Source organism: Curcuma longa, chromosome 12 (assembly GCF_044706935.1).
Source record: "Curcuma longa cultivar G26 ecotype Majalengka, Jawa Barat chromosome 12, ITB_CL_G26_1.1, whole genome shotgun sequence".
Lineage (NCBI taxonomy): Eukaryota > Viridiplantae > Streptophyta > Magnoliopsida > Zingiberales > Zingiberaceae > Curcuma > Curcuma longa.
In genome coordinates this window covers 8,329,296-8,357,202 of record NC_133872.1, presented here as the reverse complement: position 1 = coordinate 8,357,202, position 27,907 = coordinate 8,329,296, and the positions used below count along the sequence as shown (strand labels likewise).

The window sequence follows — 27,907 nt, the reverse complement described above, 5'->3', positions numbered from 1 at the left end:
CGAATGTAGGGCTTGTTGGTGCAGTTTGCACTAACGATCTAACTCAAGTTTTGATGAATGACAAATAGGTTAAAGTTAGGTTTGTTATGGGTTTAACCTTCTTACTAAGTGTGCAGGGTTGAAAGATTTAGAACCAGACACCAGGCTAAAGTCCAGGATGGTTGAGTCCTGGCAGGAAGTCCAGTTGGATCCACCGGGCCTGACAACTGGCTGAAGACCACGTTGGTGGAGACTTGGCAAGAAGACCATGGTGGTTGAGCCTTGGCAAATGACCTGGTGGGTTAGAGAAGTTTAGTAAATATGCGCTAAGGTAAGTCACTGGAGGAGCAACCAGTGAGGACGAGTTCCATTTTGGAACTTTAGGCGCGGTCCAACTTAGACCCACTTAGGTGATCTAATTTGAGGCCTAGTTAGATCCTGGTCTGCATTGACAAGATCTAATTAATTTTAAATAGTCTGTATTTTAGTATATTTTATTATTATACTAAATCTATTTTATAGAGTTTATTTGGTATATGGACAAAATTAATTTTGCATGTGAACTCTACAAAATTAATCTTCATTATTATTTATTTATTTTAATCTAAAATTTTATTAAATGATAAAATTATTCCTATAATAATTATTTAAGGAGGATAAAATTTTCTATAAAAATAATATATATATATATATATATATATATATATATATATATATATATATATATATATATATATATATATATATATATACGAGTTTGATATCCTGCGCGAACGAAAAAACGCGCCCCGTGCGCACGCGATCCCGGCCGTCCATCGCGAAAAATCCAGGCTGTTTATTTAAAAAAATCACTGTAGCTTCTCTGCGTCGTCGGCGTTCTCACCGTTGCCGCTCCCCCGTCCGTCCACCGCCGGCCACCGGACCGGCGGCGATGGATGCGCAACTCACCGGCGCTGGACTGGTGGTCGGATTCCGACCGAATTCGGTCGGAATCCGACCGAATTTCGGCCGGAATCGACCAACAGCCACTGTTGGCCGATTCCGGCCGAAATCGGTCGGATTCCGGCCGAATCATGGCAGGAGACCGGCCGCGATTCGGTCGGAATCCGGCTGATTTCCGGCCGATAGTGGCCGTTGGGCACTGTCCTTTTTCCGGCCAGATTTCGGCCAGATTTCGGCCGTAATCCGGCCGGAATCCGATGCCGGAATGTGCGCCGGCGAGTTGCGCATCCAACGGTCCGGGTCCGGTGGCCGGCGGTGATCGGACGGCGGCGGAAGTGGGCGGGGGTCGGCGGTCGCGCACGGATCGCGTAGGGATGAGTCGCACGGGATATCAAACCTCTATATATATATATATATTATTTGAATTATTCTTTGATCTTAGATAAGATAAACTGCTAAGTGTGGATCACGTTTTGTATTTTTTTTAAACATTTACAAATCTAGATAAACTCGATAGTGCCTATATAAAGCTGCAGTCAGTGCATGAATCACATAACTTCGACCAACGTCATTCTTCTGCGGCGGCCTGAGCTTTGACACAACCACATCTAACTTCTGCTGGAAGATCACCCCCAACATCTGAGCTCGTCCAGAATTTTCTATTGTTGGGTAACGAATAAGTTTTTTTATATTTATTTTTTTCACTTATTTAAAAGTTAAAAGTGTGGGGTTGTCACACTTTTTTTTTATTGTATTCGCCTACTCTATCAGAGTTTTTTTTTCTGATAGAGAGATTTAGTAGATTGCCCACAGGAAATGTCCAAGGGACCTGGGTCTTCGAGTAGGAGTCGTTGACGACTCCGAACGAAGTAAAATCTTCGTGTTGATTTGTCATTTACCATATTTTTATTTTTCCGCTGTGCATAATTTTTTGAAAAAAAAACTAAAGTCACGTGATTCACTCCCCCCCCCCTCTCATGTGCATCAGTCCTACAGGGTTGTGTTTTTTGGAACACGAAGGATTTTTGCTTTTGTAGACTTAACTTGGATGTAAAATTTATGGATTATTGCTACAACTTGAATGTATACATGACACATTTCTATTTTAACTATAAGAATTGTTGTATTTTCTGTTTTAACTATACTTTCATGGTAAATATAATAGACAATGGTTTTGTATATGGAAAATGTTGGTGTAAGAAACACTAGATCTTGCATAGAGTTTCGATGTTTGACAATACACCTAGGTCTGATCAGTTTGACCAAGGGTTGACCCAAACAGGACCTGATGTTTAGATGTGAGTGAAGTCTAGTCAGGTTAGTTTGACCAGATGACTAGCAAAAAGTTCTAGTTGATTAGACTAGGCAGTGGAAGTCCTGATCTAGAAGATTGGACAAGGAAGTCCTAGTGAGTGAAGCTAGGAAGTAAAAGTTTTAGTTGTAGGCTAGGTAAAAGCAAGTCCTAGTTTGGAGGATCAGCTAGAAGTCTTAGCAAGGTCAAGTGCACCAGGTGCAAGTCCAGGCAGTGTCAGGAGGACCGGGAAGCATGGTAAAAATCCAAGCAGGTCAGAAGAATTGGATGCTTGGTGGAAGTCTAGGTGGTCAGGTGGATTGGTAGCCTAGCAACAAACCCTAGGGGTCGAGGACCATGACTAAGCGGGAAGTCCAACAAGTCTGGAGGACTTGTTGGCAAAACAGGAATTCTCCTAAGTGGAGTGGCTAAGGGCACGTTCCTAGTGTGGAAACAGTTGGCGTCAAACTAACTCAGGATTTTGTTAGAAATCCAAAGTTAGACTCACAAGGTAAGACTTAGGTTGTTTGCATGTTTGTATACTTGTCTTGCAGGAACCAGGAGCTGGAAGCAAGATAAAAAAAGGATAAGTAAAGCAAATAGAAGCAGTCAAACCAAGCACAGGGTCAGCTCAGGTCAAACCTGAGTCAACTGGATCTAGGAAACTCTATTCAGAATCCAAGGGCCTTGACGGTCCAGGCATCTCGAAGGTGGATCCAAGTAACTCGATCGAGAAGACTCAGCCTGGATAAGATCGAGAAGATTGGATCGGATCAGATCTTATCCAGTCACTTGGATAAGGTTTCCAATCGCCTAAAAGAGGCTATATAAGGAGGATGAACGTGCACAACCAAAAAACAACTTCTACAAGCCATCCTCTTCCTCTAGTGGTGCTGCTAAACACGAACGGGGTCAGGCTCTTACAATCGGGGAAGATCCAGGAGGAGTACGCGGCGCTCAGGACTTCCAGATCGGCTTCAACACTTGGTTATTTTCTTTCAGTATGTTCTTTCATTTATTATATTCTTTATTGGACTGTAAGACGAATTTCTCTGCCTCTGAACAAAGTTTGAAAAGGAGACCACTAGTGGACGGGCACCTCCTGTACATAGGCCTTGGACATACTAACCTTGGGGGGTTAGGAACTAAATAAATTCGCGAGTTCCTATTATTTTACTAATTCCGCTGGTTAGTGATTTCTGATAGAACGAAAAAGAACGAACGGCATACGGGCTATTCACCCCCCCCTCTGGTGCGCATTCATGATCCTACACTGGCAAGTCAAGATTGACCATATGCTAGGCAATGGGATGTCTTAATAGGTCAAGGATGACCGGATGTCCTGCAAAGAAAATTGAAAATGACATAGCAAACTTTTGAAAGTCATTACTTTTGACTCGAATATCAGAACGAGACGATCTTTGGTGTGAAACGAAGCTCGTTCAGAGATGTATCTATACTCAAAGTGATTCAAATGATTATGTATATCATTTGATTGATTTGGATCAGAACTAAACATAAGCAAATCGATTCAACTAATCAGAGTAATCAATCGACTGATGCTATTTTAGAAGTGTATAGAAATGAATTAATTTAACTGATTGGTAAATCAACCGATTGATATATGAAAATTGATAAAATTAGATAGATTTCAGAAGGTTCAGAAGATGTTATTTGATCGCTGACCAAATCAGTCGATTGATAGGCAATCAACCCTAACATCAATTGTATAAGTAGAATTTTATTTGAAGAAAAAGGAGCCAAGTTTTTGGGGGTTTGAGGATAAAGTGTTGCTGTATTTCCATACCAACAAGAAGCTATTCCAAGCAACAAGAAATCATCCAAAGTAAGATCTTATTTGTAAATATATTTTTGTTTTAATTTGTATTTGTATTCCTATTTATGGTTGTATTGTTGTGTTCTTGTAAGAATAAACTTGTGAGAGGCTTCTCCGCCTCCGGAAGGTATCCGAAAAGGAGAAGTTTATAGTGGAGGTAGATAGCTCGAAGCGGACCCTTGGATTAGTCGTCTCAAGGAAGTGGATACCAAGTAAAATTTAGAAGTTATGCATGTGGAGTCACGTTTGAATCAAGATTTTTGTTGCTCATTCAAACGATAAACATAAGATCAAGAAGAGAAGCGATCGGAGCTATTCACCCCCCTCTAGCTCTCACGGGTTCTAACAATGTTTTGTCTCATTAATTCATCGACCAGGAAATATTTTAATACATACATAATTACACATATAGAGATACTCACTAATTGTGATCCAATCATAATTTCTCTCATACTATACATTATATTATGGACCTCAGTAATTGAGTTTAAGATCAAATCAAATACGTACAGAATGTATACTCAAATAGTGATTTTATTTATCTAATAAATAATATATTATCTAAGTCTTAGATGTCTCATATCATCCTTTATTCTTTAGCAAACCTCAAGCCACCAAGTCAACCAATTTGGTCATTCCAAGTCAATCTCTACAAGTTAGTCCAACACCATATCAATGCTTCTCATCTTATGGTTCTTGGATGCCTCATACAACCTTCTCTGAACTCTATTGAACCTCCAAACTATTGAGTGTTTTGTCTTGGCTGCAATAAGTCATCATCCATACTCGACCTCGTCAAGTCATGAACTCCACAAGTTCCATTAACATCAAAACCCAAGATCAAGAATGACCATTTAGGGCAATATTGGATAAACACTATCAATTTCTATCATAGTTCACTTGCTATCTTGAAGGAGCCAACTTTATTGCATTGTTCCAAGGAGAGTCCACATTGAAGCATAACTATGACTTTTGAATTGACTTGTCTTTTCTTCTTCATTTTGTTGCTCCACTTGTTGAAGTCAATGAGATCAAGAAACTCTTCGGTGGAAGCCTCAAATCCTTTCTTAATTGCAATCTAGTTCTCAAAGTTTATCAAAATACATCATGTGACTTTTTTTCAATAAGAAAAATTTACCCCATTAAAGTAGCGTAGTTGTGTAGTGTTATATCTCTCTTGTTTCCATTTATATGATAAAATTATCTCGAGTAGTCCTTCGAGAATAGTCGAGCTCTAATACTAATTATTGGACTAATATGTCGGGTAGAGGGGTGATGTAACACCCGTATTATTTTTCCCTATTTTTAGAATTTTTAATTAAAATTAAAATCCTAATGAAAGTACCTTAGTTAAACAATAGAAGAGAGTTTAATAAAATAAACTGGATAAAAAGGTTCGTCTCGCGAAGACGGATCCAACAAGACCAAGTTTGACCAAATCGGAGGTCATTTGAGGGCTGAACCGGGTGAACCAAGATTGAACCGAGGTTCGCTACAGTAACCGGTTCAAGGATCTGATTTTAACCCGGTTTAATCAATCCCTTTTCATCGGTTTAAATTCTGATTTTTCCCTGTCCGCCCGCACCGCGCCGACCTCGTCCGCGGGACTTCGTCCGCGCGACCACGCTCGCTGCCGCCCGTCCCCGTCGACGGAAAACACGGAACGAAACAAGAATGAGGGCTATAAGAAGGGGGGGCTGCAGCCGAAACCTAACCACCAATCTTCTCTCCTCTCCTCTCCGCCGCCTGGCGCTCACCGCCCGACGCAACTGCCGCCCGTCGCGTGGAGAAGACGAAGCAGAGAAGCTCCCGCCTCCTTTCTCCCTTGCGCTGTTCGCCGGAGAAGCACGAGCGCCAAGCTCAGCCGCGCCCCCCGCCTGTGACCTGCTGCCCTGTCCGCGCAAGGAGAAGACGACGCAGAGCAGCCGCCGCCTCCCGCCTCCCGTGCGCTGTTCGCCGGAGAAGCACGACCGCCAACGCCGCCTCTGTCGCCGCCGGCTGCCCTGCCTCAGCTGACGCCGACCGCGAGCTCCGTTCTGCTCATCCGCGCGGAGAAGACGAAGCACAGTTTTTTTTTGTAATTAACTAGGTTAATTAAATACGGTAAGTTTAATTAATTAAAGTAGCTTAATTAATTAAAGTTTGTTGATTAAATTAGTTTAGATTATTAATCTAATACTAATCCAGTAATTTGTTAAGTTAATAATTAATTAGTTAATTGTTGATTAATCAGTTAATTAAGTAGTTAATTAGTAAATCAATTAATTAGTTAATAGTTAGTATTTGATTAATCGAAGATGTATATGTTTGATTAATCCAATTGGAAAGGTTAATAGGGTTTAACTAATTAATTGATTAGGTTATGATTAGGTGAAATTCAGATAAGATATAAGAATCATTTGGAATTATTCTAGGATCTGTCATTTAGAAGATGTTTTGTTACAGGAATTTGACTCGTGGATCTAGTAGTATTTCGAGGCTCGTATTGTGACTATTCATCAATAAGGTAAGTACATCTCTCACCTGCAGTATGAGTTGCTCCGTTATTTTCTTTATTATGTCCATAGTATGTAGAGCATGCATAAAGTATTATTTCCATGACATCATTTTATGTTAAAGCATGTGTAAATTGTTGCTTTCCAAATTGCATGATATAAGAAGTATAAGAAAAGTATTTTACTTTAGACAGGCGGGTATCGGGCGCAAGGCCCACGGGCACAAGGCCCATAAGAAAAGGAATTCTGGGCACAAGGCCCACAAAGAATTCTAGGCACAAGGCCCATAAGAAATTTAAGTGATACCTCGCTGGTCCCAAAGAAGGATGTTTATCTATTTTCACTTATATATAGTATAAGTTTCCCATATCATTTACCAGCATTTTCTTTCATATAATAGCATATGTCATGACGAGATTTTCTATGATTTTTGTGAGTTAGATGATGTACTTACTAAGCGTTGTTTATAGTTTGCATTCCTCATATTGCAGATAAATGAAAGGAAAAGTTATAGGAAAGAGGAGGCAGCTGGAGAAGTGTTTGATGTGTGGTGTCGGCGGAACCGCGGAATAAGATCAAAGATTAAGAATTATATAAATGTTTATTTTATGTCCAAGAATTACTATTTATTTCGTTGCTTCCGCTTGTTAAACAGAAAAGAATGTTTTAAATTGTATTATGTTATTAAAGTTAAAGTACGTAACGTCTCCCTATTAGCATAAGAAAGAGGGGGATGTTACAGGTGAATAACCACAAACTAAAATGAACAAACTTAACTCGAGATTAAGGTTAGCTGCATGACAGAAATAAGAATGCATCAATAAGAAGATGTAGGCTAGACTGCATGGGAGGGGATAGCAATTAACCTACAAATAACAATCTTATTCTTGTTAATGCCTTAGCAAGGTCAAACGACACAAGATTATATGCAACGCAAATAATAAACACAAGGTTGTAACATGGTTTGATACCTTGTTTCTACTCTACGATCTATGACTCTTTGATGAGTCAACCTCGAAAGCCCACTAGATTTCTCCTTCTTAGATACTTCTAGAGGTAGAAAAACCTCTTACAACAATCTTCTTGCAAGATTCACACAAATGAAAGCTTAGATCACTTAGACTATAAGTGCAAGGGAGAGAAAACTTAAGAGATTAAAGAATGAAATTTTTCGCCAACCTTCGAATGCTCCTATTGACCTCCTTTTATAACCTTTAAACATCTTCAACATTCACTTTATGTTTTATTATTCTATTGTTGCTATTTCCTTGATCACTATAATCTTCAGTCTGCCAATGAATACCTTAATCGACTACTTCATTGTAGACCCTGGACCATCCAACTATTACAGCTTCATTGTGTTAGATCAAAGGCTACCTTTTGACTTTCATGTAGTCATTAGCCAACTAGATCACACCACTGGCCAGCTAAACTTGTTTGGTGTCAACTTGGTTCTAAAGAGAATATTTTGTTCATGAGCCACAAGTCTGAGTCGAATGCCTAGTCGACTTAGTTTATTAGTTGACTAGAAACACCTTATAGTTAAGTGAAGTCTCAACTATAATCATCCTAATGATCGAGTCTAAGTCAAATTCTATCCTAACTCAAAATACAAATCACTCGGCTCATACAACTCACTTAGGTCTTAAGTCCTTCGGATGCACCAAGCTCATAGCTTATGCCATGTGTCATCCTTCACTTTTTATCTATATAGTTCAACATCTTCTAGGTACCGTCAACATTGTACCTTAATACCCCTCATCATATAATCCCTTGGATGTCCTATAACACCCTTGCTTGATTTCCAACAAACCTCAAGCTACCAAGCCAACCAACTTGACCACGCCAATTCAAGATCTGCAAGCTACTCCAACACTACCTAAATGCTTCTTATCTTGTGGTCCCTAGAATACCTCATGCATTCATCTCCGAACTCCATCAAATCTCTAAGTCATTGAGTGTATCTCCTAGGCCATGCTAAGTCATCATCCACATTTGGAACTCGTTGAGTCACAAACTCCACAAGCTCCATGTACATCCTTCCAAGCTTTTGCATAAGTTAACGGACATATCAAATACACAAGCAATGTCTAATTTAAACTTTTTACCCAAATATCAAAATCTATGGTCAAGCCCAACCACTCAGGGAATAATTGCACCAACATTTTCCAGTAAGAAGAATGTACCCTGTCAAAGTAGGATAGCTGTGTAGTGTTAAATCCCTTTTGCATTGCCATTTGTATGATAAAACTAGCTCCTTTAGAGGTTAGTCCTTCAGGAATAGTTGGGCTCTAATACCAATTGTTGGACCAATGTGGCAAGTAGAGAGGGATGAATAGCTGCAAACTAAAATTAACAAACTTAAATTCGAGATTAAGGTTAGTTGCACAAAACTAAAAATGCAACAATAAGAACTACAAACAAAGTGATTTTACATAATCCAAAATTTTAATATTTATACTCCACAGCTTATGATTTGTGAGGTGAGATAACCCTTAAATCCCACTATCTTTTCTCCTTTTGAAGGGGGAGAAATTTCTTACAAAATCTTTACAATAAAATTAAAATAATAAGCACAATGAAAGCTTGAATTAAAGTATACAACTCGAATGTAAAGACTCTAAGATTTAATAATAAAAATAAGGCTAAATATTAAGTAAGGAGAGCAAATGAATGTAGAACGACATCTTACCAAAAGACGCACATAGGTTTTGAAAATTATCAAAGGACACACTACATGCACTTTGGTATTTACCGAAGGGCACACTTCTTTCTCAAAATATCCCTTTTATTAAAAAAATATATAAAAATATATAAACAAATTCTCTCATGTACTAGCAACACGACCATCCGGGTTACGTGACCAAAGGCCTCCCTAGTCGTGCAATCGGCCAGGTCACCGCTATTATTGGCACAAGAGAGAACTACTTAATGAAAGGGATAGTTTGGAAAAGAAGTGTGCTCTTTGATAAATATCAAAGTGTGATGCTTCTTTCGGTAATTTCTGAAATCTATGTGTGCCCTTGGTAAAATGTCCAATGTAGAATGCAAGTAGTTTTAGTAGTCTTCAGGGGCTCCCTTTGGCCCACTTCCAAGTTGGTTTCAATTTAGCATCATAACAACTTCTCTGCACAATTCTAGTCGACTCTTGCATTTTTCAATTGATTGATTTCATAATTGTGTCATACTTCTACTTGCTAATAGATACAGATTCCTATCAACTAACCTATTTAATCATGTAAAGTCATCTTATAGTTAATGTCTTCTTCTATCAGAGCAACAATCTTATTCTAGCTTTCGTCAAGGATCAAGTCAACTTCCCTAGTTGACTTTCAAATAGAGAGCCACAATTTTTTTCCTAAGGAAAGTCTTTAGTTGAATTCATGTTCATTGACTCAACTCCAAACAAAAATTTTTTATTTTCAAGAAGAACCTCTTGAGCTAACTCTCTAGTCGACTTATCACAACAATCAACTAACTTTCAGTTCAACAGATCATCAACTACAACCAAACTATAGTTGAGTCCTCACCTTTATTAAAATTTATTCGAAATCGAAAATATATACCACTTGTACCTCACAATTCAATTAGAGTTTATTTGCTAAGGGGCCTCACCTTCAAGTGTTCTTTGTTTGCCAAGAAGGCCTGCTTTCGAATCTTCTTCTAGCAAGAGTCCTCACCTTTGAGTCTTTCACATCTAATGAATATTTGGTTATCTTTAACTTATTAAGACTTCCAACCACCAAGTATTTAGTCACATCTACTTGAACTTTCCACCGCCTAGTATTTATTCACTCTTAACCTACTTGACTCTTTTTCTATCAACACCTACGGAACTTCTTTGGTTGCTAAATATCTAATAAATATTAATCTACTTTGACTTTTGGATCTATTGCACCCGTAATAACTCATCAAGTAATTCACACCTACACAGTTGATAAACTTTATCAACAACTAAATATTAGCATACTTAAAACCCTTTTCTCAAACATCAAAATTAGTTGATTAAACTCGATCGCTTGGATATGATTACATCAATAATATCCTGAATACCATTTGGATGCACATTTGAATAAGCCAAGATTTATTCCTAATTCTCATGTATAGAGAACAATTGCTTGACGAGATGACTTATACTTTATCATCTATTAACAGTAATATTCCTCATGTATGGATTTGATATATCAGTATCATATTAAAGAACATATTTACTTTTTTGTAATAAAATATATGCATTATTCAGTATTCCTTCAGTGAACAAATTCTGAATTATATATTTTTTAATTTTTGTATTTTTATATTGATTATTTTCAGATTTTCTTGACAAAATATACCAATGCATTGTGCGTGTATTATAATATGTAGCTCTGGGATATAGTTGAGTTGATTATGACGGAGCAGAGTTGCTGAAGTGGGCAAGGATCAAATTTCGAAGAAGCTGAAGCAATATCCTTCTCCGTCATGACCAACTGCAACTTCTCGATTTACCTCCTCACAGATGACCATGAGATCGACCGTGTGGGACTGTTGGGGTGGCGGATTCCACCTTATGCTGAAGTGTATTATAATATGTAGTTTTAGTAATTACTTGTGCTTTAAATAATTATTTAAGCTTTGTTTACCAGCAAAACCATGCTACCATAAGCTAATCTTTCAAATATAAGTGCCTAATTGCAGTATAACAGATAGGTGGTCCATGCTTTTGAACTAATCTCTATTTTATTAAGAACAATTTGCATTACATAAATCCAGCTATAGTTTGCACACAACAAAAAAATGCATATATAAAGTTTGATCCATCTCGCATTACATAAATCCAGCTGTAGTTTGCCAAAAAAAAAGCATATATAAAGTTTGATCCATCTCCCTTCACATTGGATCTCCACTCTACATTAGTCCCTCGAGGCACGGTACAATAATAGTATTATTGATGGATTCTTTAGAGCATCACAATTCGATTCTCGACTAGAACATGTACATACTTTGTTTGGTGGAAAACAATTATAAGAAATAGCACAAAGTACAATCACCTATTGGGTGGATTGAGCTATCACTTGGCAGAACAATCGTGTTACAGTCCACGATTCTGATACTCAAATGGAGCATAGTACTCTACAGCGATGAGTCATCATGAAGGTCGATTATTGATGGCCCCAACTCGAGCACTTCACGGATTAACTTTGATGGTCGATGGAAAACTTCTGTGGGACCAAATCGGTCATCTTCAAGATTAATCGATTCAAAAAATTAAGTACTTTTCAAGATACATACATGTGCAATAATATTTTATATTCTCAAAAAAATTTAAGTACTTTTCAAGATTAAAATTCTCAATAAAAAGTTAGTTTATATTAATTTCAAATCAGTAAAGATAATAATATTAACTGTAATCCTTTATTTTCCAATCATTTCTTCAATGAAATTCTTCTCAAATGCACAATTCTTTGTATCTTCAGATTCTCTAATACCTCCAAAGCATGTGGAACTCCTCCTCTATCAACCACTCTATGTTTATTTCATTTTATTCTACTTTATTTAGTTTTGTTCTGTTTCAATTATTATAAGCAATAAACTAAAACCTTATTTCCTTGTAAACTTGGGCAGTGAACAGCTCACAGCTTCTAAATCTTGTCATCAAGGGTACAAAACAAAAATTAAAAATTAGAATGAACAGTGTTGAAAAGAAGTAAACAATATTGGCTTTTATTGTCTAGGAGTTGACTTTCAATGAGTTGAGAATGTATTTTTCATGCATTAATTGTTTAGGATTAGGGGAAATGAATACCTGACTTGAAGATCAACCAATGAAGGGATTCTCTCCAAATGAGCTGCCATTGCATTTGTACTACTCAATGAGCAAATGGCTTTAATAAATCCATGAAGTACGAACAATAATATTAATGAAATCTTAGAGCATGAGGATTTGAGTTTTATCTAGAGTTCATTAAACTTTCCTGACAGCAGAATTTCAACTAATTCTACCATTACATATCAGCTAACATAGCTTTGAATTCAAAATGGATAACAATTCATCCATTTATGTAATATTTATCAAATTCAGGATAAGTAAAATGGCTTTAATGTATATAACTTTAGAAGCACTCTATAGTTCGGCTCCTTTCTCTCAAAGTTAATGAGCAAATTGGAGTTTTTTAGTTAGCTAGTTATTTTAATTTAATGCCTACTTGCAATATGCAACCCTGCTTAGCTAGATCTTACTACACTTAGGAGAACAAAAATAACTAGATTTTCTCAATCTAGATTCTTTCTATATTGTAATAAGAACACTGCAGAGTTGGATTTTTTTTTTTTGGTCAAGAAGTCACTCATTATGAAGTGAACTGATCAGAAGAGAAATCAGAATACAAATTCACATGGAATACAGAGATCCTCACCAAGAATCATGTCGACACCTTCAAAAGAAATCAGTGAAATCAAGGTTAATGAAACAAGCAATAGTTTGAATTGACAGATGAGAAAAAAAAAGACTGACCTCAAATTCACAGAGCAAGGATAAGTGATGCTGAAGCAGTGGAGTCGATGGATTGTGTTAAAACAATTGGCACCTGTGCAGCCACATGATTGCATTGAACAATTATTTCCTCCACCAAAACAACAATAATGAGGTGAATCCAACTCCATGAAGCTGATACAAACTCCACAATCATATTCCTGTTCCCCTTGGATGTGAGCCAAGGAATTGATAGAATGGAAGAACATTAATTCTAGTCCAACCACATCAGTTACCTTTTTGACAATATCATTTGAAGTTTTTTCTACCACTTAAGAAGACATCAATATCAGCCAAAACTTTTATCACATGGGAACATTATCAGATCATAAGATCCCAACTTTTTTGATGATAATGATGATATTTCTGAATATAAATCATTTTATTCTTTACTTACTTGATGCAGTTTGTCAGGATATAAAATCTATGGATCTTTAGCTGCATCATCTAGCAAAAGAATTGCAATGATTCATATATCCTAATGTCTATATCAGTTAATGTGACTTTCTGCTTCAGTAACACTGGTTCATACAATTTTGTGATGCTTTAAGAGTGTGTGGAACAATCATTGAAAAATGATGGGAATCATTTGACGCATTCATGATTCCGACTTGAGAGAAAAGCCAAACTAGAACACTTTTTGATCTTCTGCAAGAACGAAAACAAAGAGAAAGGGAGCCTCATGGTTAAATGATTTATGAGAGAAACAAGTCATTAACTTGATAAACATTTATGACAATGAACTCATCAGAATTCATTTTCGATTCATTGCGAAAGCAGAATTTTATTTTTGGATGGAACCAGAAAGATAGGGATGGATTAGCATCATAGTGCTTACAACAAGGTTTCTCCTGCCAAATAATAACTTGGCTGTTCAGACCAAGTAGATTTATATAGTCTGGTCTTGTCTTTTAGCATTCACAACATTATGAGATCTTAACTCCATGATGATTTGATTAATAAATCTTAGACAGCGGCAAGGGTCTCCCCGTTACCAGATTGCTTGTCGCCATTGGTTGCAGATGCACCGCTGTCCTTGATGGAGGCCAGAGAGCAATTGTCATTGCGTTCATCAGGTTTCATGTGTTGATGTCGGCACTCAAAGCTGCAAAATGCTTCACCCCTGTGAAAACAGAAGGGGACAAGAAATCAAATTTCTCATGCGTGAGGGATAATTCATCTTGTTAACAACACGACGGGATGAATTTAGCTTAACATCAATAGAGCCCTCGAGTTTTCACCGAAAAACATCATCCAGATCATACTCAAACCCACAAAAAATTAGTCAACCAGGGAAAGCAGCCAAGAGAAGCAGCAACAAATGAAAAAAAGGGATTTTGCAGGCCAAAATTCATGAACCAGCAGGAAGAAGCAGCAGCAGTACCTGTACATGAAGATATCCCTGCCGAGGACAAGGCGGCGGTTGCAGAGGCCACATTCCGCGAGAAATCGCGCGGCTTCCACCACGGCGAAGTCTGCGGAACTCCTGCGGTGCCCCATTCCCCGCGGCGACGGTGCCAAGTTAGCGCTCCCCTGGTAGATCGCCTCCATCCAATCCGCGGCTCCGGCGGATCTATTCTGTAAGGGGAGGCGGTGGCGGAGTCCTGCGAGATTATCCTGCTCGGGATGCGTCTGTGTGACCTCGGCGTCGGAGACGACGAAGTCGACGGCGAACTGGGTCATGCTGGTTGTCCGCCGCATGGACTGCCGCCTCCCGAGCACCATCGCTTCGTCTCAAACTTCCAGCTCCTCTCCGATCCGACGCAACTGCCAGCGGCGGAGAAGAGGGGGAGATTTATTAGGGAAGGACGAGACTGGAGGGAAGTAGTATGGATTGTATGAACTATAAGAAGAGGTGATTCGAGTAGTGGACGAATTTCGACCGTCCGATGCGTCAATCTTCGGATATATATATATATATACAAAAAATGCTAGCCGACGATCCTTCCTCGGTCGGAATTTGATCGAAAATCGGCCGTGATTTGATCGGAATCGCCTGCTAGTGCCGAGCGCCAATTCCGACCGAATTCGTCGGATTCCGACCACTTTCCGACCAGAATCCGACGCCGGACTGTGTGCCGGCGAGCTGCGTGTCCATCAGGCGTGATGCGGAGGTCGACGGTGGTCGGACGGCGATGCGGCAACAGCTAGAGTAGGACTGGATCAGATGGGAACGCACAAGAGCGTACGAGAATGGTAGCAAAACTCTATATATATATTCACATCTAAAAAAAACTCTTACATCAAAATATATATATTTTAATTTAATTAAAATTATTATGTCTTAACTGTTAGAAGCAATTATACCATAAGTTATTTTAATTTTTAAAAAATAATATTAATATAATAATACAGAGTTCCCTTTTAATTTTGGATAAAAATTAAAAGACCATTCTTTTTCATTTGAGTCGTACATGAATGTCTCTTTTTCACTTAGGGCATCCACAATGATCAAAAATATTTCAATCGAATATTTGTGGGTCCCATGTCCACATCACATTCTCATTTAAAAAAATAAATCTGGTGGTCGACCACTGGTCGACCACCACCATGGTGGTCGATCATGTGATCGACCACCATGGTCTTTTTTGTTTTTTTTACTTTTAATTCGTTTTTATTTATTTTTAATTAATATATATATATATATATATTTTTTATAATAAAGTATTTGAAATCACCGGGTATAACTCTTAATCCGGTGATTTCAAATACTCCATCAAATATCTCCAAATATTTGAAATCACCGGATATTTCTCCAAATATCTCCCCAAATACCCCCTATTGTGGATGCCCTTATTATCAGTCCTGCCTCAACATATTTTTAATTTTAAAAATATTTTATTTTTAATGTTGGTGTAGTAGTTATGAGATTATAATTATTACAACATCAATATTTCAATTATGATCAACATTAATAATACTATATTATAATAGTACTGTTCAAAATTATTACAATATAAACACTATATATCTAGTCAACACTAGATAATTTATTTATAATTAATATTAATCGATATTATATTATTAATAACTATGAGATCATAACTACCTCTATTATATAATAGTTGCAACATGATCATAATTGTTATGATTGTGTAATAGTTATAATCTCATGTTACAACATCATCAAAAATAAAAGTGTTTTTGAAAATAAAAATAGATTGAGGCGGAATGAAATACTGTTTTGATCATAAATAAATAAGGGCACCTTTTTTATGATTCCAATAAAAAAAATACCCCTTTGACTTTTGCCCTTTAATTTTTAGCCTTAATAATTCATACTAATTTGAAAATCCTCCAAAATATTTGACAAAATAAACATCAAAATATTCTTTAAAAATCTTGATTTTATTAGTTAACCTGACATCATTTTTTGTTTTAATTACATGATTGATTGAATGATAATGGCTATAAGACCAATTAACTAGGAAAACCTTCCACTCAAGCTATCAGTCAGTTTTCATGCTATTTAGTAGACTATTGCTCAAACAAATATATTTTATTTAATTAAACTCTTAGTCAAGAGAGAAAGAGATACTGCTAAAGTTTCTAATTAGATATTAAAATCCTCTTAGAAATCTAATCTTTAATTAATTATAAAGATTAATATATAATCTCAATTATTCTCGACAAATTATTTGATTGATTTTGGAGATATCAAAAAGTATATAAATCTTTTAATTTAATACTTTTGCAATTTTTATAAAATTATTTTCTAGTTCAAATTAATTTGTACAAATTTTCCAAAATTAATCTAAGATAAAATAAATTTAAATTTAATTAATTTTTAATGTTACTAGTGCACAAATTATCTCTTAATTGTACAATTATTCTTTCATATTTAATTGAATAAATTAGCACTTAAATTGTTCTAATTAAATTCTCTATTAATCAACATAATTAAATCTAAATTATTTAATTTGTTGACTAGGATAATAAATATTTAATTATTGATCAATGTTGTTGGTGCAATAATGTTCTCGAGTGATCCGATTTGATTAGGTTGTTTTGATATATTTGGCAATGATTTAATTGACATGTATCTTGTGTTTCTAATGTGTGTATCAAGGACTTGGACTTGACAAACTGCACATGAAAACCAGTAAAGTTCATGACTTGATGTGTTGAAATTGTTGTGATGCATGATTTGACACAATTAAGTTAGTTGGATGGTTATAGTTGAGGCTTGAAAATCTACTTCAAGATCAAGTCTAAGGTGATCCATGCAAGATGGTACGAGACATCTGAAAGACCAAAAACTCCTCGAGAGGTCGACTTTAAGATGGCGAGCAAGAAGTGATTGCTAGTTTGATTGTTGACAACTTGTAATGTGGCGAACTCATAGGCAGGCCGATATGAGTTGGACTTCGCAGGTGAACAACAAAAGATTGAACATTAGAGCAACATTAGAGGGCTTTGTGTATCAAAGGTATTGAGGGCCTATGTGAGGTGAATTCAAAGCCAACATAAAAATATCAAAAGGTTGAAGCCTTTGGGGAGCAAGAGACCCATCCAAGATTATGAGGAAAATATAATCTTGAGTTTGAGCCTTTGGTAGGCAACATCATTGATGGCTGATGTGAAGTTGAAGACCCAAAGCTATGTAAGTTGTGAGAGAATATGAGTGATTGTAATATTTGGGGTTCACACTTTTGGTAGGGTCATTAGGGATAATGTGTGTAACAAGGTAGGAACTTAGACTCTTTAATAACTTGTAGGAAGCCTTTGACAAATGGGCAATAGGTTCCTCATTGTAATAGGTGGTTAAGCTCAATCACAAGCTTTATGTAGGCTTACAAAAAAAATGATAAATCCCAGTCAGTCTCGTGGACTCAATCCCTGGGGTGGTCGGCTCGGTCCCACGGAAGTTTCCCACTGACCATCAGGGTAAATCGGGAAGCGCATACGGCGGCCAATCCAGATGCCTAGTATCCTTTGATTGCGTTCCCCATTTGGAAGAAAATTCTTGCAAATACGCCGTAGCTAGGGATCGAATCGCGGGTCCCTGGGTCACAACCCGGATGTCCTACCGTTGCACCATTGCCTCGGGGACTTTATGTATGCTTACAAGAATGTAAGACATGTGAAATTGGGTTCATTACAATTGAAATTGGATTCATTACTAACTCGCAAATTTGAATTTCCCTTGACCAGTCTTGTATTAATCTTTAGCTCATGTATATCATTACATATATGTGAGTCATACTCAGTATCCAATATCCAAGTGTTAGAGGAAATAATATGACATTCAATAATGAGATACCTGAAGCAGATGGGGCATCGAATGTCTTCTTCTTTACGGACTCAAAATAAATCTAGCAGTTTCCTTACTAGTGTCCTGTATTGCCACAATGGTGTCATGGTCTCTTTGATGTCAGTTCTTCTTTTTAAAAATTTTTTTTGCCTTGATCTTTTGACTTTCTCTTCTTAGAATATTTCTTCGAAATGTCAAAAAATATCACAACTTCCTATTCTTTCTTAACATATAGCTCCACTATCTTAAACATGTTGATTATCAACTCTGGAATTGTGGATTTTAGATGGTTCATCTGATAGTTCGTTACAAACTACGAATAGCTATCAAGCAAACTGTATAGAATTAAGTCAATACTTAATTCATGATCCATCACAAATTTAAGTGATCTCAATTGCTTAATGTAGCTATTTATCTTTAGTACATATTTCACCGCAAATGAACCCTCCTATATTTTTGAGTGAAAGAGAAGTTTAATGATCTCGAACCGTTTGAATCTAGCTTGCTCATCAAATAGCTCACGAAGATGATAAACAATTGTATAAGCATCCATATGCTTATGTTATTTTTGTAGTTCAGGAGGCATGAGGCTAGCATGATGTAACTCGGAAGCTCAGAATCAGTCGTATGTTTTAGATGAGCCAACATTTAGTTCGATATCATATCATCAACTAGTCGAGGAAAAAGGCTCTTCGAGGACATAGACTGTAAAATACCAAAAATTTGAGGGTAATTTATAAATAAAATTAACCTTAATTTTAGGAGTTTGAGGGAACATTAGGAAGGCTAATTATGTTAAACCTAGAGTGGATTAGGTTTAATTAATTAAACCCTAATTTATTTAATAAGACAATTAGATTAAACTTGTAAATCATAAAAATAGAAATCCATTAGGTTATTAAATATAAGATACGGGAGAATGGGACTCGTCTTGCAAAGACAAAATCAACGAAACCAAATTGGATCAAATCAGAGATCGTTTGGTTAGTGAACAAAACAAACCAATTAAGATTGAACCAATTATTGAACCAACTTGATTTGGTTCATGTTGGAAGAGGTTTTGATAAGATAAAATAGATGAAAAGATTCGTCTTGCGAAGACGAATCTAACAAAACTAATTTGAATCAAATCAGAGTTAGTTTGATGAGTAAACCGAATGAACCAAGATTTAAACCGATTTACTATAATAATCGGTTCGACTGTTATAATAAATCCTAGGTTTTAAACTGAATTAGCCCATTAAACCCAAGTTTTAACCCAGTTACTGTACACTCCTCCCTGTAACTAACCTGCCGCTCATTCTCTTCCGCGACCCGCGAGATCGCGTCCGCGCGACCGCGCCCGGCCCGCCGCCGCCCGGGTCTGCCGGCGCAAACATTGGGAAAACGCCCTTAAAAAGGGCCGTGCGAGCAGCCCTAACCCCGGCTCCTCTTCTCTTCTTCTTCCTCCGCACCCTGCCCGATCCTCCTTCCCTTCTTCGCCCACTGCCATGTAGCCGCCACTGTGGAAAGCGACAAGGCTAGGCGTCACCCTTCTTCGGACCGACGCCTCCGCCTCTGCAGGGAGACACCGCCCGAGCCGCCGATGCAAGGAGAAAAGGCCAGCCGCTGCTTGTCCCTTCACCGCCGCCTCCTCTCCCTCGCGCCCCTGCTACGATCCGAGGCTGCCTCTATTGTTGTGGGAAGAAGACGCCCCCGCCATAAGCAAGGCCGACGCCTTGCTGCCGCGTCTCTGTCGCCGGTCGCCAACCAACACTTCGGTAAAGGGCATTAATTGATTAATAGGATTAAAGTTAGCTATTTAACTAAGGTTGGTTGATTTAACAACAATATCTGATTAAGTAAGATAATTAATCTAATTTAATTAGATTATCAATCGATCTAATTATATAGTAATCAATTTAATGATAAATAGAGTAGTTATAATTAATTCGGTTTAATTAATCAGTTTGATTGATTAAAAAAAAATGATAATCCCAGTAGCCACATCTCTGGGGGTGGTCGATCCGGTCCCACGGAAGTTTCCCACCGACCACCAGGGTAAATCGGGAAGCGCATACAGCGGTCAATCCAGATGCCCAACATCCTTTGATTGCGTTCCCCATTTGGAGGAAAATTCCTGCAAATACGCCGTAGTTGGGGATCGAACCGCAGGTCCCTAGGTTACAATCCGGATGTCCTACCGTTGCACCATTGCCCCGGGGACCAGTTTGAATGATTAATTAAGGTGGACTGAGTAATTAGTGATTAATGGTAGTTGATTAATTAGTAGGTTAATTAAGATTGTTCATCTAACTTAGTAATGGAGATAAGTAGATTAATTAATGTGATCAAATTAATTGATTCACTAATTAAGGTTAATCAAGTAATGGATGTTAATCGATTTAAAAGGGTAATTAATTTGTCAACGAAATTAATTAAAGTTACTTAATTAACCAGAGTATAATTAATGAATTCATAAATTATACATTGGATTGAATAATTAATCAATAATCTAGTTAAGTTAGTAGATTGACTAATAAGAAAAATAATGTATTAACATATTGGATTAGATTAACTTTAGAATCGACTAGGGTTTACTTGTTGAAAATTTAATATAATATTGTAATTAAAAGATGTTGTAAATTACAGGACTTTGATTTGTAGATCCTGTTATTCAAAGGAGGTCTTATTTCGACGATTCATCAATCAAGTGGGTAATCTCTGTATTTGGTCAATACAGATCTATTTCCTTTCCAGTGCATGTTTTCTATTATTGATTAGTCTATTGATCATATTCCTATACTTGCTTGTGGGTAATCCCTGTACTTGGTCAGTACAGGTTATTTCTTTTCTAGTGCATGCTATCCTTCTGTTATTATTAGTTTAATACCTTGGTCATATCCCTATTTATTGTTGATACCTTAATTATACTCTTGGTTGTTCCTTGCTTGTCCTTAATTTGGTTGACTTGATGAACCTCTATACCTTAGTTATACCGTTGCTCGTATGAACCTTGGTTATCTATGTGATCTATTATCTATGCATGTTGGTCTTGGTTATTATTGACTTGATCATAACATCATGACGATTGTTATCTAGCAATTAAGATATATGGTTTTGTCACCAAACTGATGGGAAAGTCTTGAAAAATCGTTCCGGTAAATTCTTGCAGAACAAAAATTTCTTGGAAACGATCTCAAGTTGCCCTCATAGTCGATCAAATGGAGTTTGATCGACACATTTAGATCATTGGGCTCTTGTGTTTGGTTTATAGGATCCAATATGAAAAGCATAATTTAATTAACGTGGAAACATTAAATTATACCTTTCTTCGGACTGTTGCGAAGGATGTAGATGACCTCTCGATCTTCTGCTGTATCCCTCTCCCCTTCTCGAACGTTGTGTGGGCAACGATCCTTCGAGAATTTTCTCCACCAGAGTTCTCCTTTCCGATGGCTAGCAAACTCCTTCTCGTTGTGAGAAAGAAGAGGAAGAAGAAGAGGTTGGCTTCCGAGAGAGTCTCGGCCACCAAAGCTTTGATTTAGTTGTATTCTCCAAAGCCTTTGCAACCCCTTCTTTTATAGCCTAGCAATCCCATATTTATGGTATAATTTGAGCCATAAACATGGTATGATTGAATCGTAAACATGGTATGATTGAATCGTAAACATGGTATGATTTAGATTAATCAATTTGGAGATTTTGGCAAAATTTCGGAAGTTTCCAATTCGAACCGTAGGCTTTAATCGATTAAACATCGCTACTTTTTCTCATTAACACTGGTAATCGATCAGGTGATCGATTACCAGTCGATCTCCCCGAAGTCTTGGTAATCGATCAGCTAATCGATTACCAAGGTGTGTAATCGATCAGCTGATCGATTACACCTCCTTGTATGGGTGGTTTCTTCACGAATTCTTCCAAGGTGGACTTGAGGGTTTCTAGAGGCTACAACAAGAACCTAGAGGAGGAATTGGTTTTGGTCTCCCGATGGGTTTAAGCTTCCCATGTTCTTCTCCGAACACACAGCTTAAGTCCATCAATAATAACTCATTCCACTAGAGAGTTATTATTGTACTACCGCACCAATCCCATATTACAATATGGGCTCCTTCTTACTATAAGTACATCAATCTTCCTGTGTTTAAGATATCGTATGTCTGTCAATTAAATGAGTTACTGACAACTCATATTTAATCGATTTTTAATCCAAGAGTAGTACCACTCAACCTTATTATCATGCAGACAAGGTCCACCTGCAGGGTTTACATGATAATCTTTATGAGCTCCTCAAGGGGACATATCAGCCTAGATTATAGGACACAGTTTCCTTCTATAATCAACAACACACAATGTACATAATACTACTTCCCAACTCATCGGGCATTTTGATCTATCGATCTAAATCTCACCCTTTGATGAATTAAAGAAATATATACTAAGCACATGTGTTTGTTATTATATCGGGATTAAGAGTATGTACATCTATAGTAACAGAGGTTTAGTTCGATTATATAGTCTGTATAAATCGAACAATCCTCAGATGGTCCTGCTCAATACACACTTAGTGTACTAGTGTAATTTTATAGTCAAGACAGACTAAGACCAAATTACACTACAACCACTCCAATGGTTTGTCCAATCCATCTTGGTTGTGAACACTGTTTATAATCTATAAGGAACTGATAACATGGTCTTCTGTGTGTGACTCCACACACCTTGTTTATCTACAATATAGATTAAATGGACACTTGCATAAAAACTAAATGCAAAATATTGACCAAATGTGATTCTTATTTTAGAATGTTTATTTACACAGCTAGGATTCTGGTATACATCCCAACACAAACTACTTTGTTGTAGGGCTGGATTGATGGTAGTGTGATGTCGGATACCTCCAGCATTATAGATACGTGACTGGGATGAGTGTGACAGTTGCATCATATATATGCTTGCATTATGTGCATCATAGGTAGTTATACGTGGCTACCTATTGTTTTTGTCACCAGACTACTTTGTTGTAGGGCTGGAATTATGACAGTGTGATGTCGGACACCCCTAGTGTCATATATATATGACTGGGACGAGTGTGACAGTTGCATTCATGCATATGCTTGCATTATGTGCATTATAGGTAGTTATACAGGGCTACCTATTATTTTTGTCACCAGGCTACTTTGTTGTAGGGCTGGAATTATAGCAATGTGATGTCGGACACCTCCAGCGTCATATATACGTGATTGGGACGAGTGTGGCAGTTACATTCATGCATATGTTTGCATCATGTGCATTATATAGGTAATGGACCGTATATAGATGCTGCATTTGATTATGTACTTGGTTGATCCTTGGTTGATACATTTATGTGCCATTATTACTCATGTCATGCGTGTGAACTATGATGATTATTTACTACTAGTGCTGATCACTATTGATGTCTGTTACTCACTTGTTTATCTTATATCTTATTGACTACGCATTGTCTATCTTGATTATCCACTGAGTATTTTGTACTCACCACCCAGACCCCGGGGTTTCTTGTTTCCCCAGGTAGCAGATAGATTTTCCTTGGAGCTTGGAGATCGGCCGACTGTTTCCATCTCACGCCCGAAGATTTAGTATGTTTAACTTATTCATGTAGTCATATTCGATATGGTTGTATATGAATATCATACATTGGTGGTTGTTCTTTTGTTTGGTTTTGCGATTGTTTTCCGCTATGGGGATTTTCTATTCTTTTGGTTATTGTATATCTGATAGTGATTGGTACGGCTGTATAGGTCTTATTATTGTCTGTAGGGATTTGTGTGATGTGCTAAATGACGTGTAGTCCTTATGCCGGTCGCATGTGACCGTGTATTTTGTTTGTATCCAGGAAAATTGTCATGGTTACTGGGGAGATGTTGTCGAAATTTTTCGGACGGCCTCCCGGGTCGTGACATAGACTATCTTCTCAATCTTGAGAACAATTCTCAGGTTTCGAAGTCAGCCCAAGAAGTACAGTCCAATCAGTTTATTAGTGTCTAAAATTGAGCATAAATTTAAAGAAAACATTCTGATTCTATTAACCTAGAAATATATGATTGAGCAAATATAAAAGAGATGAATTTATTATGTAATACAAATAATTTACATACATAAAAGTGAGCCCTACTTGCTTATCAAATTCAAGAGCTCTTACATTGAATTCGAGAGATGATAGATTTTTCTCCAAGTGGATTGATATCCACTGTAACGACCCGACCCCTCGGCCCCTTGGGCGGCCCAACTGGCGGCCCCTTGGCGGCCCAATCGGCGGTCCCTTGGGCGGCCCAACTAGTGGGCCCCTTGGCGACCCCTATGTCGTCAATCGACGACCCTCGGCCGTAAAATTGTCACGACCCGGAAGATAACTGTCCGAAAAATTTCGGCAGCACCTCCCCAGTATCACTGACAATTCCCTGTATACAAACACATAATAAAGGCCAACACGGCCTATCCATACTACAAGATATGAAATATATGCTATGCAAAAGTAAAGGTGACCCACACGGCCACATACCCATCCTACACAATACTAACGAGAAAACTCGTCAACACGCAAAACACAAAATCATAGAAACAGTAACACAAGTCCAATAAAGTCCAGTACAATGGAAATGAAATCATAAAGTCCGATACGATAGAAAATAACCAACGATACAGATATATCATCACAAACCACAAATACATCCACACACACAAAGTGTCGTAGTCGTGAGATGACGTAGCTGGCAGATCTCTGGCATCCTCTGTAAGCTCTACCTGATATCTGGGAAGACAGAAAAATCCCAGGGTCCAAAAGGTGTGAGTACAGATACTCAGTGGGTAATATAGAAAGACAGTGCATGAAGTAAAGAAGTAGAAAAAGAATAGGTACATACCAATGTCATCAAAGTATCAATAAGGTATCTGCAGATAATAAACATCTAACATGGATCTCATGTAATGCAACATATGAATGACATGTCAAACATAGTGCAACAATCAAGAGTCAAACAGGTAGACAATCAAAGTGCAGGATCAGTACGGTCCAATACATATATATCATGCACATGATGCATATATGCATGATGCAACTGCCCCACTCACTACAGCACTCGTGCAAGCATCTGAGGCTGGGATGGCCGGCATCGGGGGATCAGTACTCCGCGCCCTACAATCAAGTAGTCCGGTGATCCAAATCAGAGATCAGAGTCCCGCGTCCGAGTGATCTCGTAGCTATAATAAGCTACAAATCCTATGGTCGATATCTGTACTCTAGTACTCGTCACGGACTGCGTACTGCCATACAGTCTATGAGTACACGGCTGCGTACTGCCATACAGCCGTTGAGGTAGATCATCGACTCGGCTGCGTACTGCCATACAGCCGTCGACTGCGTACTGCCATACAGTCGCCATCATCAAGATGGAAAATAGGGTATGATAACCCACTTCAATGGGATTTTCAAATACTTTTTAAATGGAAAAACTTGTCCTTTAAAATTATTAATTTCTGCATCAAATTATTGTATTTTTCACATATAGTGTCATTTAATTATTTTCTCTAAATTTCCAACAAGCATTTTAAAATTTTACTTTTAGCCTTATTTATAAATCTAGTTATGATAAAGATTGCATCTAACAATTCATCCATGGTGAGAATAATTTGATTTTGCTCTTTCTTGAATTATGATCTCTTCATCTTCTTCCTTGGATGTGATGTGTGGGACTCCATCATCATTGATGTCGATTGCTAGGAAATTTATATGCTTGACTTCTTTTACTTTTTTTAATGATGTATATTTCCATGTAGCTTCTTGGGCTATCGTCTCAACTCTTGACTTCTATTTCTCCATTCCCTTCATAAACTTTGGGCAACCATCCCTTATATGCCTTTTGCAATTAAAACATCAAGCCTTTTAATTACAAGCAGGTTTTTTCATACCTACCCAACAATGATGAAGAATTTGAAAATGATTTATAGGGAATTGGACTTCTCATTTTGTCCTCTTGCTTGCAAAAAGTGTTGGTGCAATCATGTGATTGTTGTGTTTTAATGTTTGTACAATATGTTGGTTTATTGTTATGTTAAGTAGCTAAAGGCTAATTGGATAATTGACATAGGATGAAGTTCAAATGGATCAAGGTAGACAAGACATTTATCAAAGATGGAAAGATAAAGAAGTTGAAAATGGAGATGTTCAACTGATGTTGGCAAGGGAGTTGACAACGATGAAGTCTAAGTAGGTTAAGGCGATCTAGTTGCCTAGCAAGTGATGCATGTTCAGGTATGTTAAGGAAGACCGATGCTTGGCAAGTGATGAAAGTCCAAGCTTATCAAGGAAGACCAAATGCTTAGTAGTGTGGAAGTCCTTGAGGTCAAGATTGGTTTGAGGCTAGGAAAGTGGAAGTTGTGAAAGGTCAAGGTTTACTTGAGGCTGGGCAAGTGTAAGCCCTAGTTAGTTGCTTTGCGTGTAAGCACAATGGAAATAAAAACAAACAACTCAAGCAATGCACCACTGATACAAACACATCACAAACATAATGCACAATGTTTTAATGTGGTTCACAACTCATAGGTTGCTACTCCACAGTCCTATGGTCCTCACTATAAATTCCACTAATTTTCTTCATTCTCACCTCAATTGAGATAGAAGAAACCTCTTACAATACAATAGTTTGATAGTCTTAATAAAGATATAGATTGAAGCAGAAAAAGACTAATAAAATTAAGTCAAATACAATTAATCTGAGCAAATATAAGTAATTAAGAGAAAACACTCCATCTAACGTTTAATTCTTTGATGATATTTATTTATTTAATATAAAATAAAAATAGAGATAGAATACTAAAATAAAAATATTAATATAATATATAGTGGATTTTATATTTTTTTGATATATATTAAAAATTAATATAGATGTCCAGATAGATTTAATTTAAAATTTATTTAGAAAATGGAATATGAGGAATAAGCTGATGACAAAAAATATATAATTTTTTTAATTGATAAGAGTAATTGGTTAATTATAAAATTAAGCGTATGATATTTATAAACATACAACTAAGTCACAGAGATCTTTTTTTTTTCAAATATTATATTTTTTTATTTATAGTGATAGTAAATTATAAGTATAGGTATATACTACTTATACTCATAGTAAAAAAAAATTATAGTGACAGTAAAATATAAATGTAGGTATAGATATCCAATAGCCACAGTATTGATATCTGTCCCTATAACTTATAGTGACGATGTCATATATCTGTGGCTATATGTTACCTTTATCTACAGTTTGTATATGTGTAGCTAAAACTTACCGTGGGTATATGGTAATTTTCTTGTAGTGTAGGTGTAGTTCCCTACTATTGATCATAGATCGCAGGAAGGATACATAATTTGCATGTAGATCAAGATTGTCCCCACATAGAGCTTTAGAATAAAGAACTTTTCTTTATGCATGATGGCATGAACGCTGTAATATCTTTTATAAATTTTATCATCAATCGATTGAACATGTCCATAAGTTAATTGATTACTTTGATCTTATCATATTTGTCTAATTATGGTATACATAAGTCTTTCGTATCGACCAAGTCACCTTAGGATTTT

The 27,907-nt window shown here is 37.1% G+C and overlaps 1 protein-coding gene across 1 annotated transcript; it reads right to left on the bottom strand.

Moving 5' to 3' along the window:
* Positions 1-13,827: 13,827 nt before the first annotated feature.
* Positions 13,828-14,853, bottom strand: LOC141843600 (FCS-Like Zinc finger 6-like). The gene is made up of 2 exons (XM_074731652.1): positions 14,440-14,853; positions 13,828-14,178 (listed from the first exon to the last, which is right to left on the bottom strand). The coding sequence occupies exons 1-2, from the start codon at positions 14,778-14,780 to the stop codon at positions 14,022-14,024; spliced, it is 498 nt and encodes a 165-aa protein (XP_074587753.1). The 5' UTR covers positions 14,781-14,853; the 3' UTR covers positions 13,828-14,021.
* Between the last annotated feature and the right edge of the window lie 13,054 nt (positions 14,854-27,907).

Bases quoted from the DNA above. Each gene is read 5' to 3' on its own strand.
- LOC141843600 (XM_074731652.1), bottom strand. From the start codon at position 14,780: ATGGTGCTCGGGAGGCGGCAGTCCATGCGGCGGACAACCAGCATGACC. The intron at 14,179-14,439 runs GTACTGCTGCTG...CTGTTTTCACAG, and splicing joins AGGGATATCTTCATGTACAG to GGGTGAAGCATTTTGCAGCT.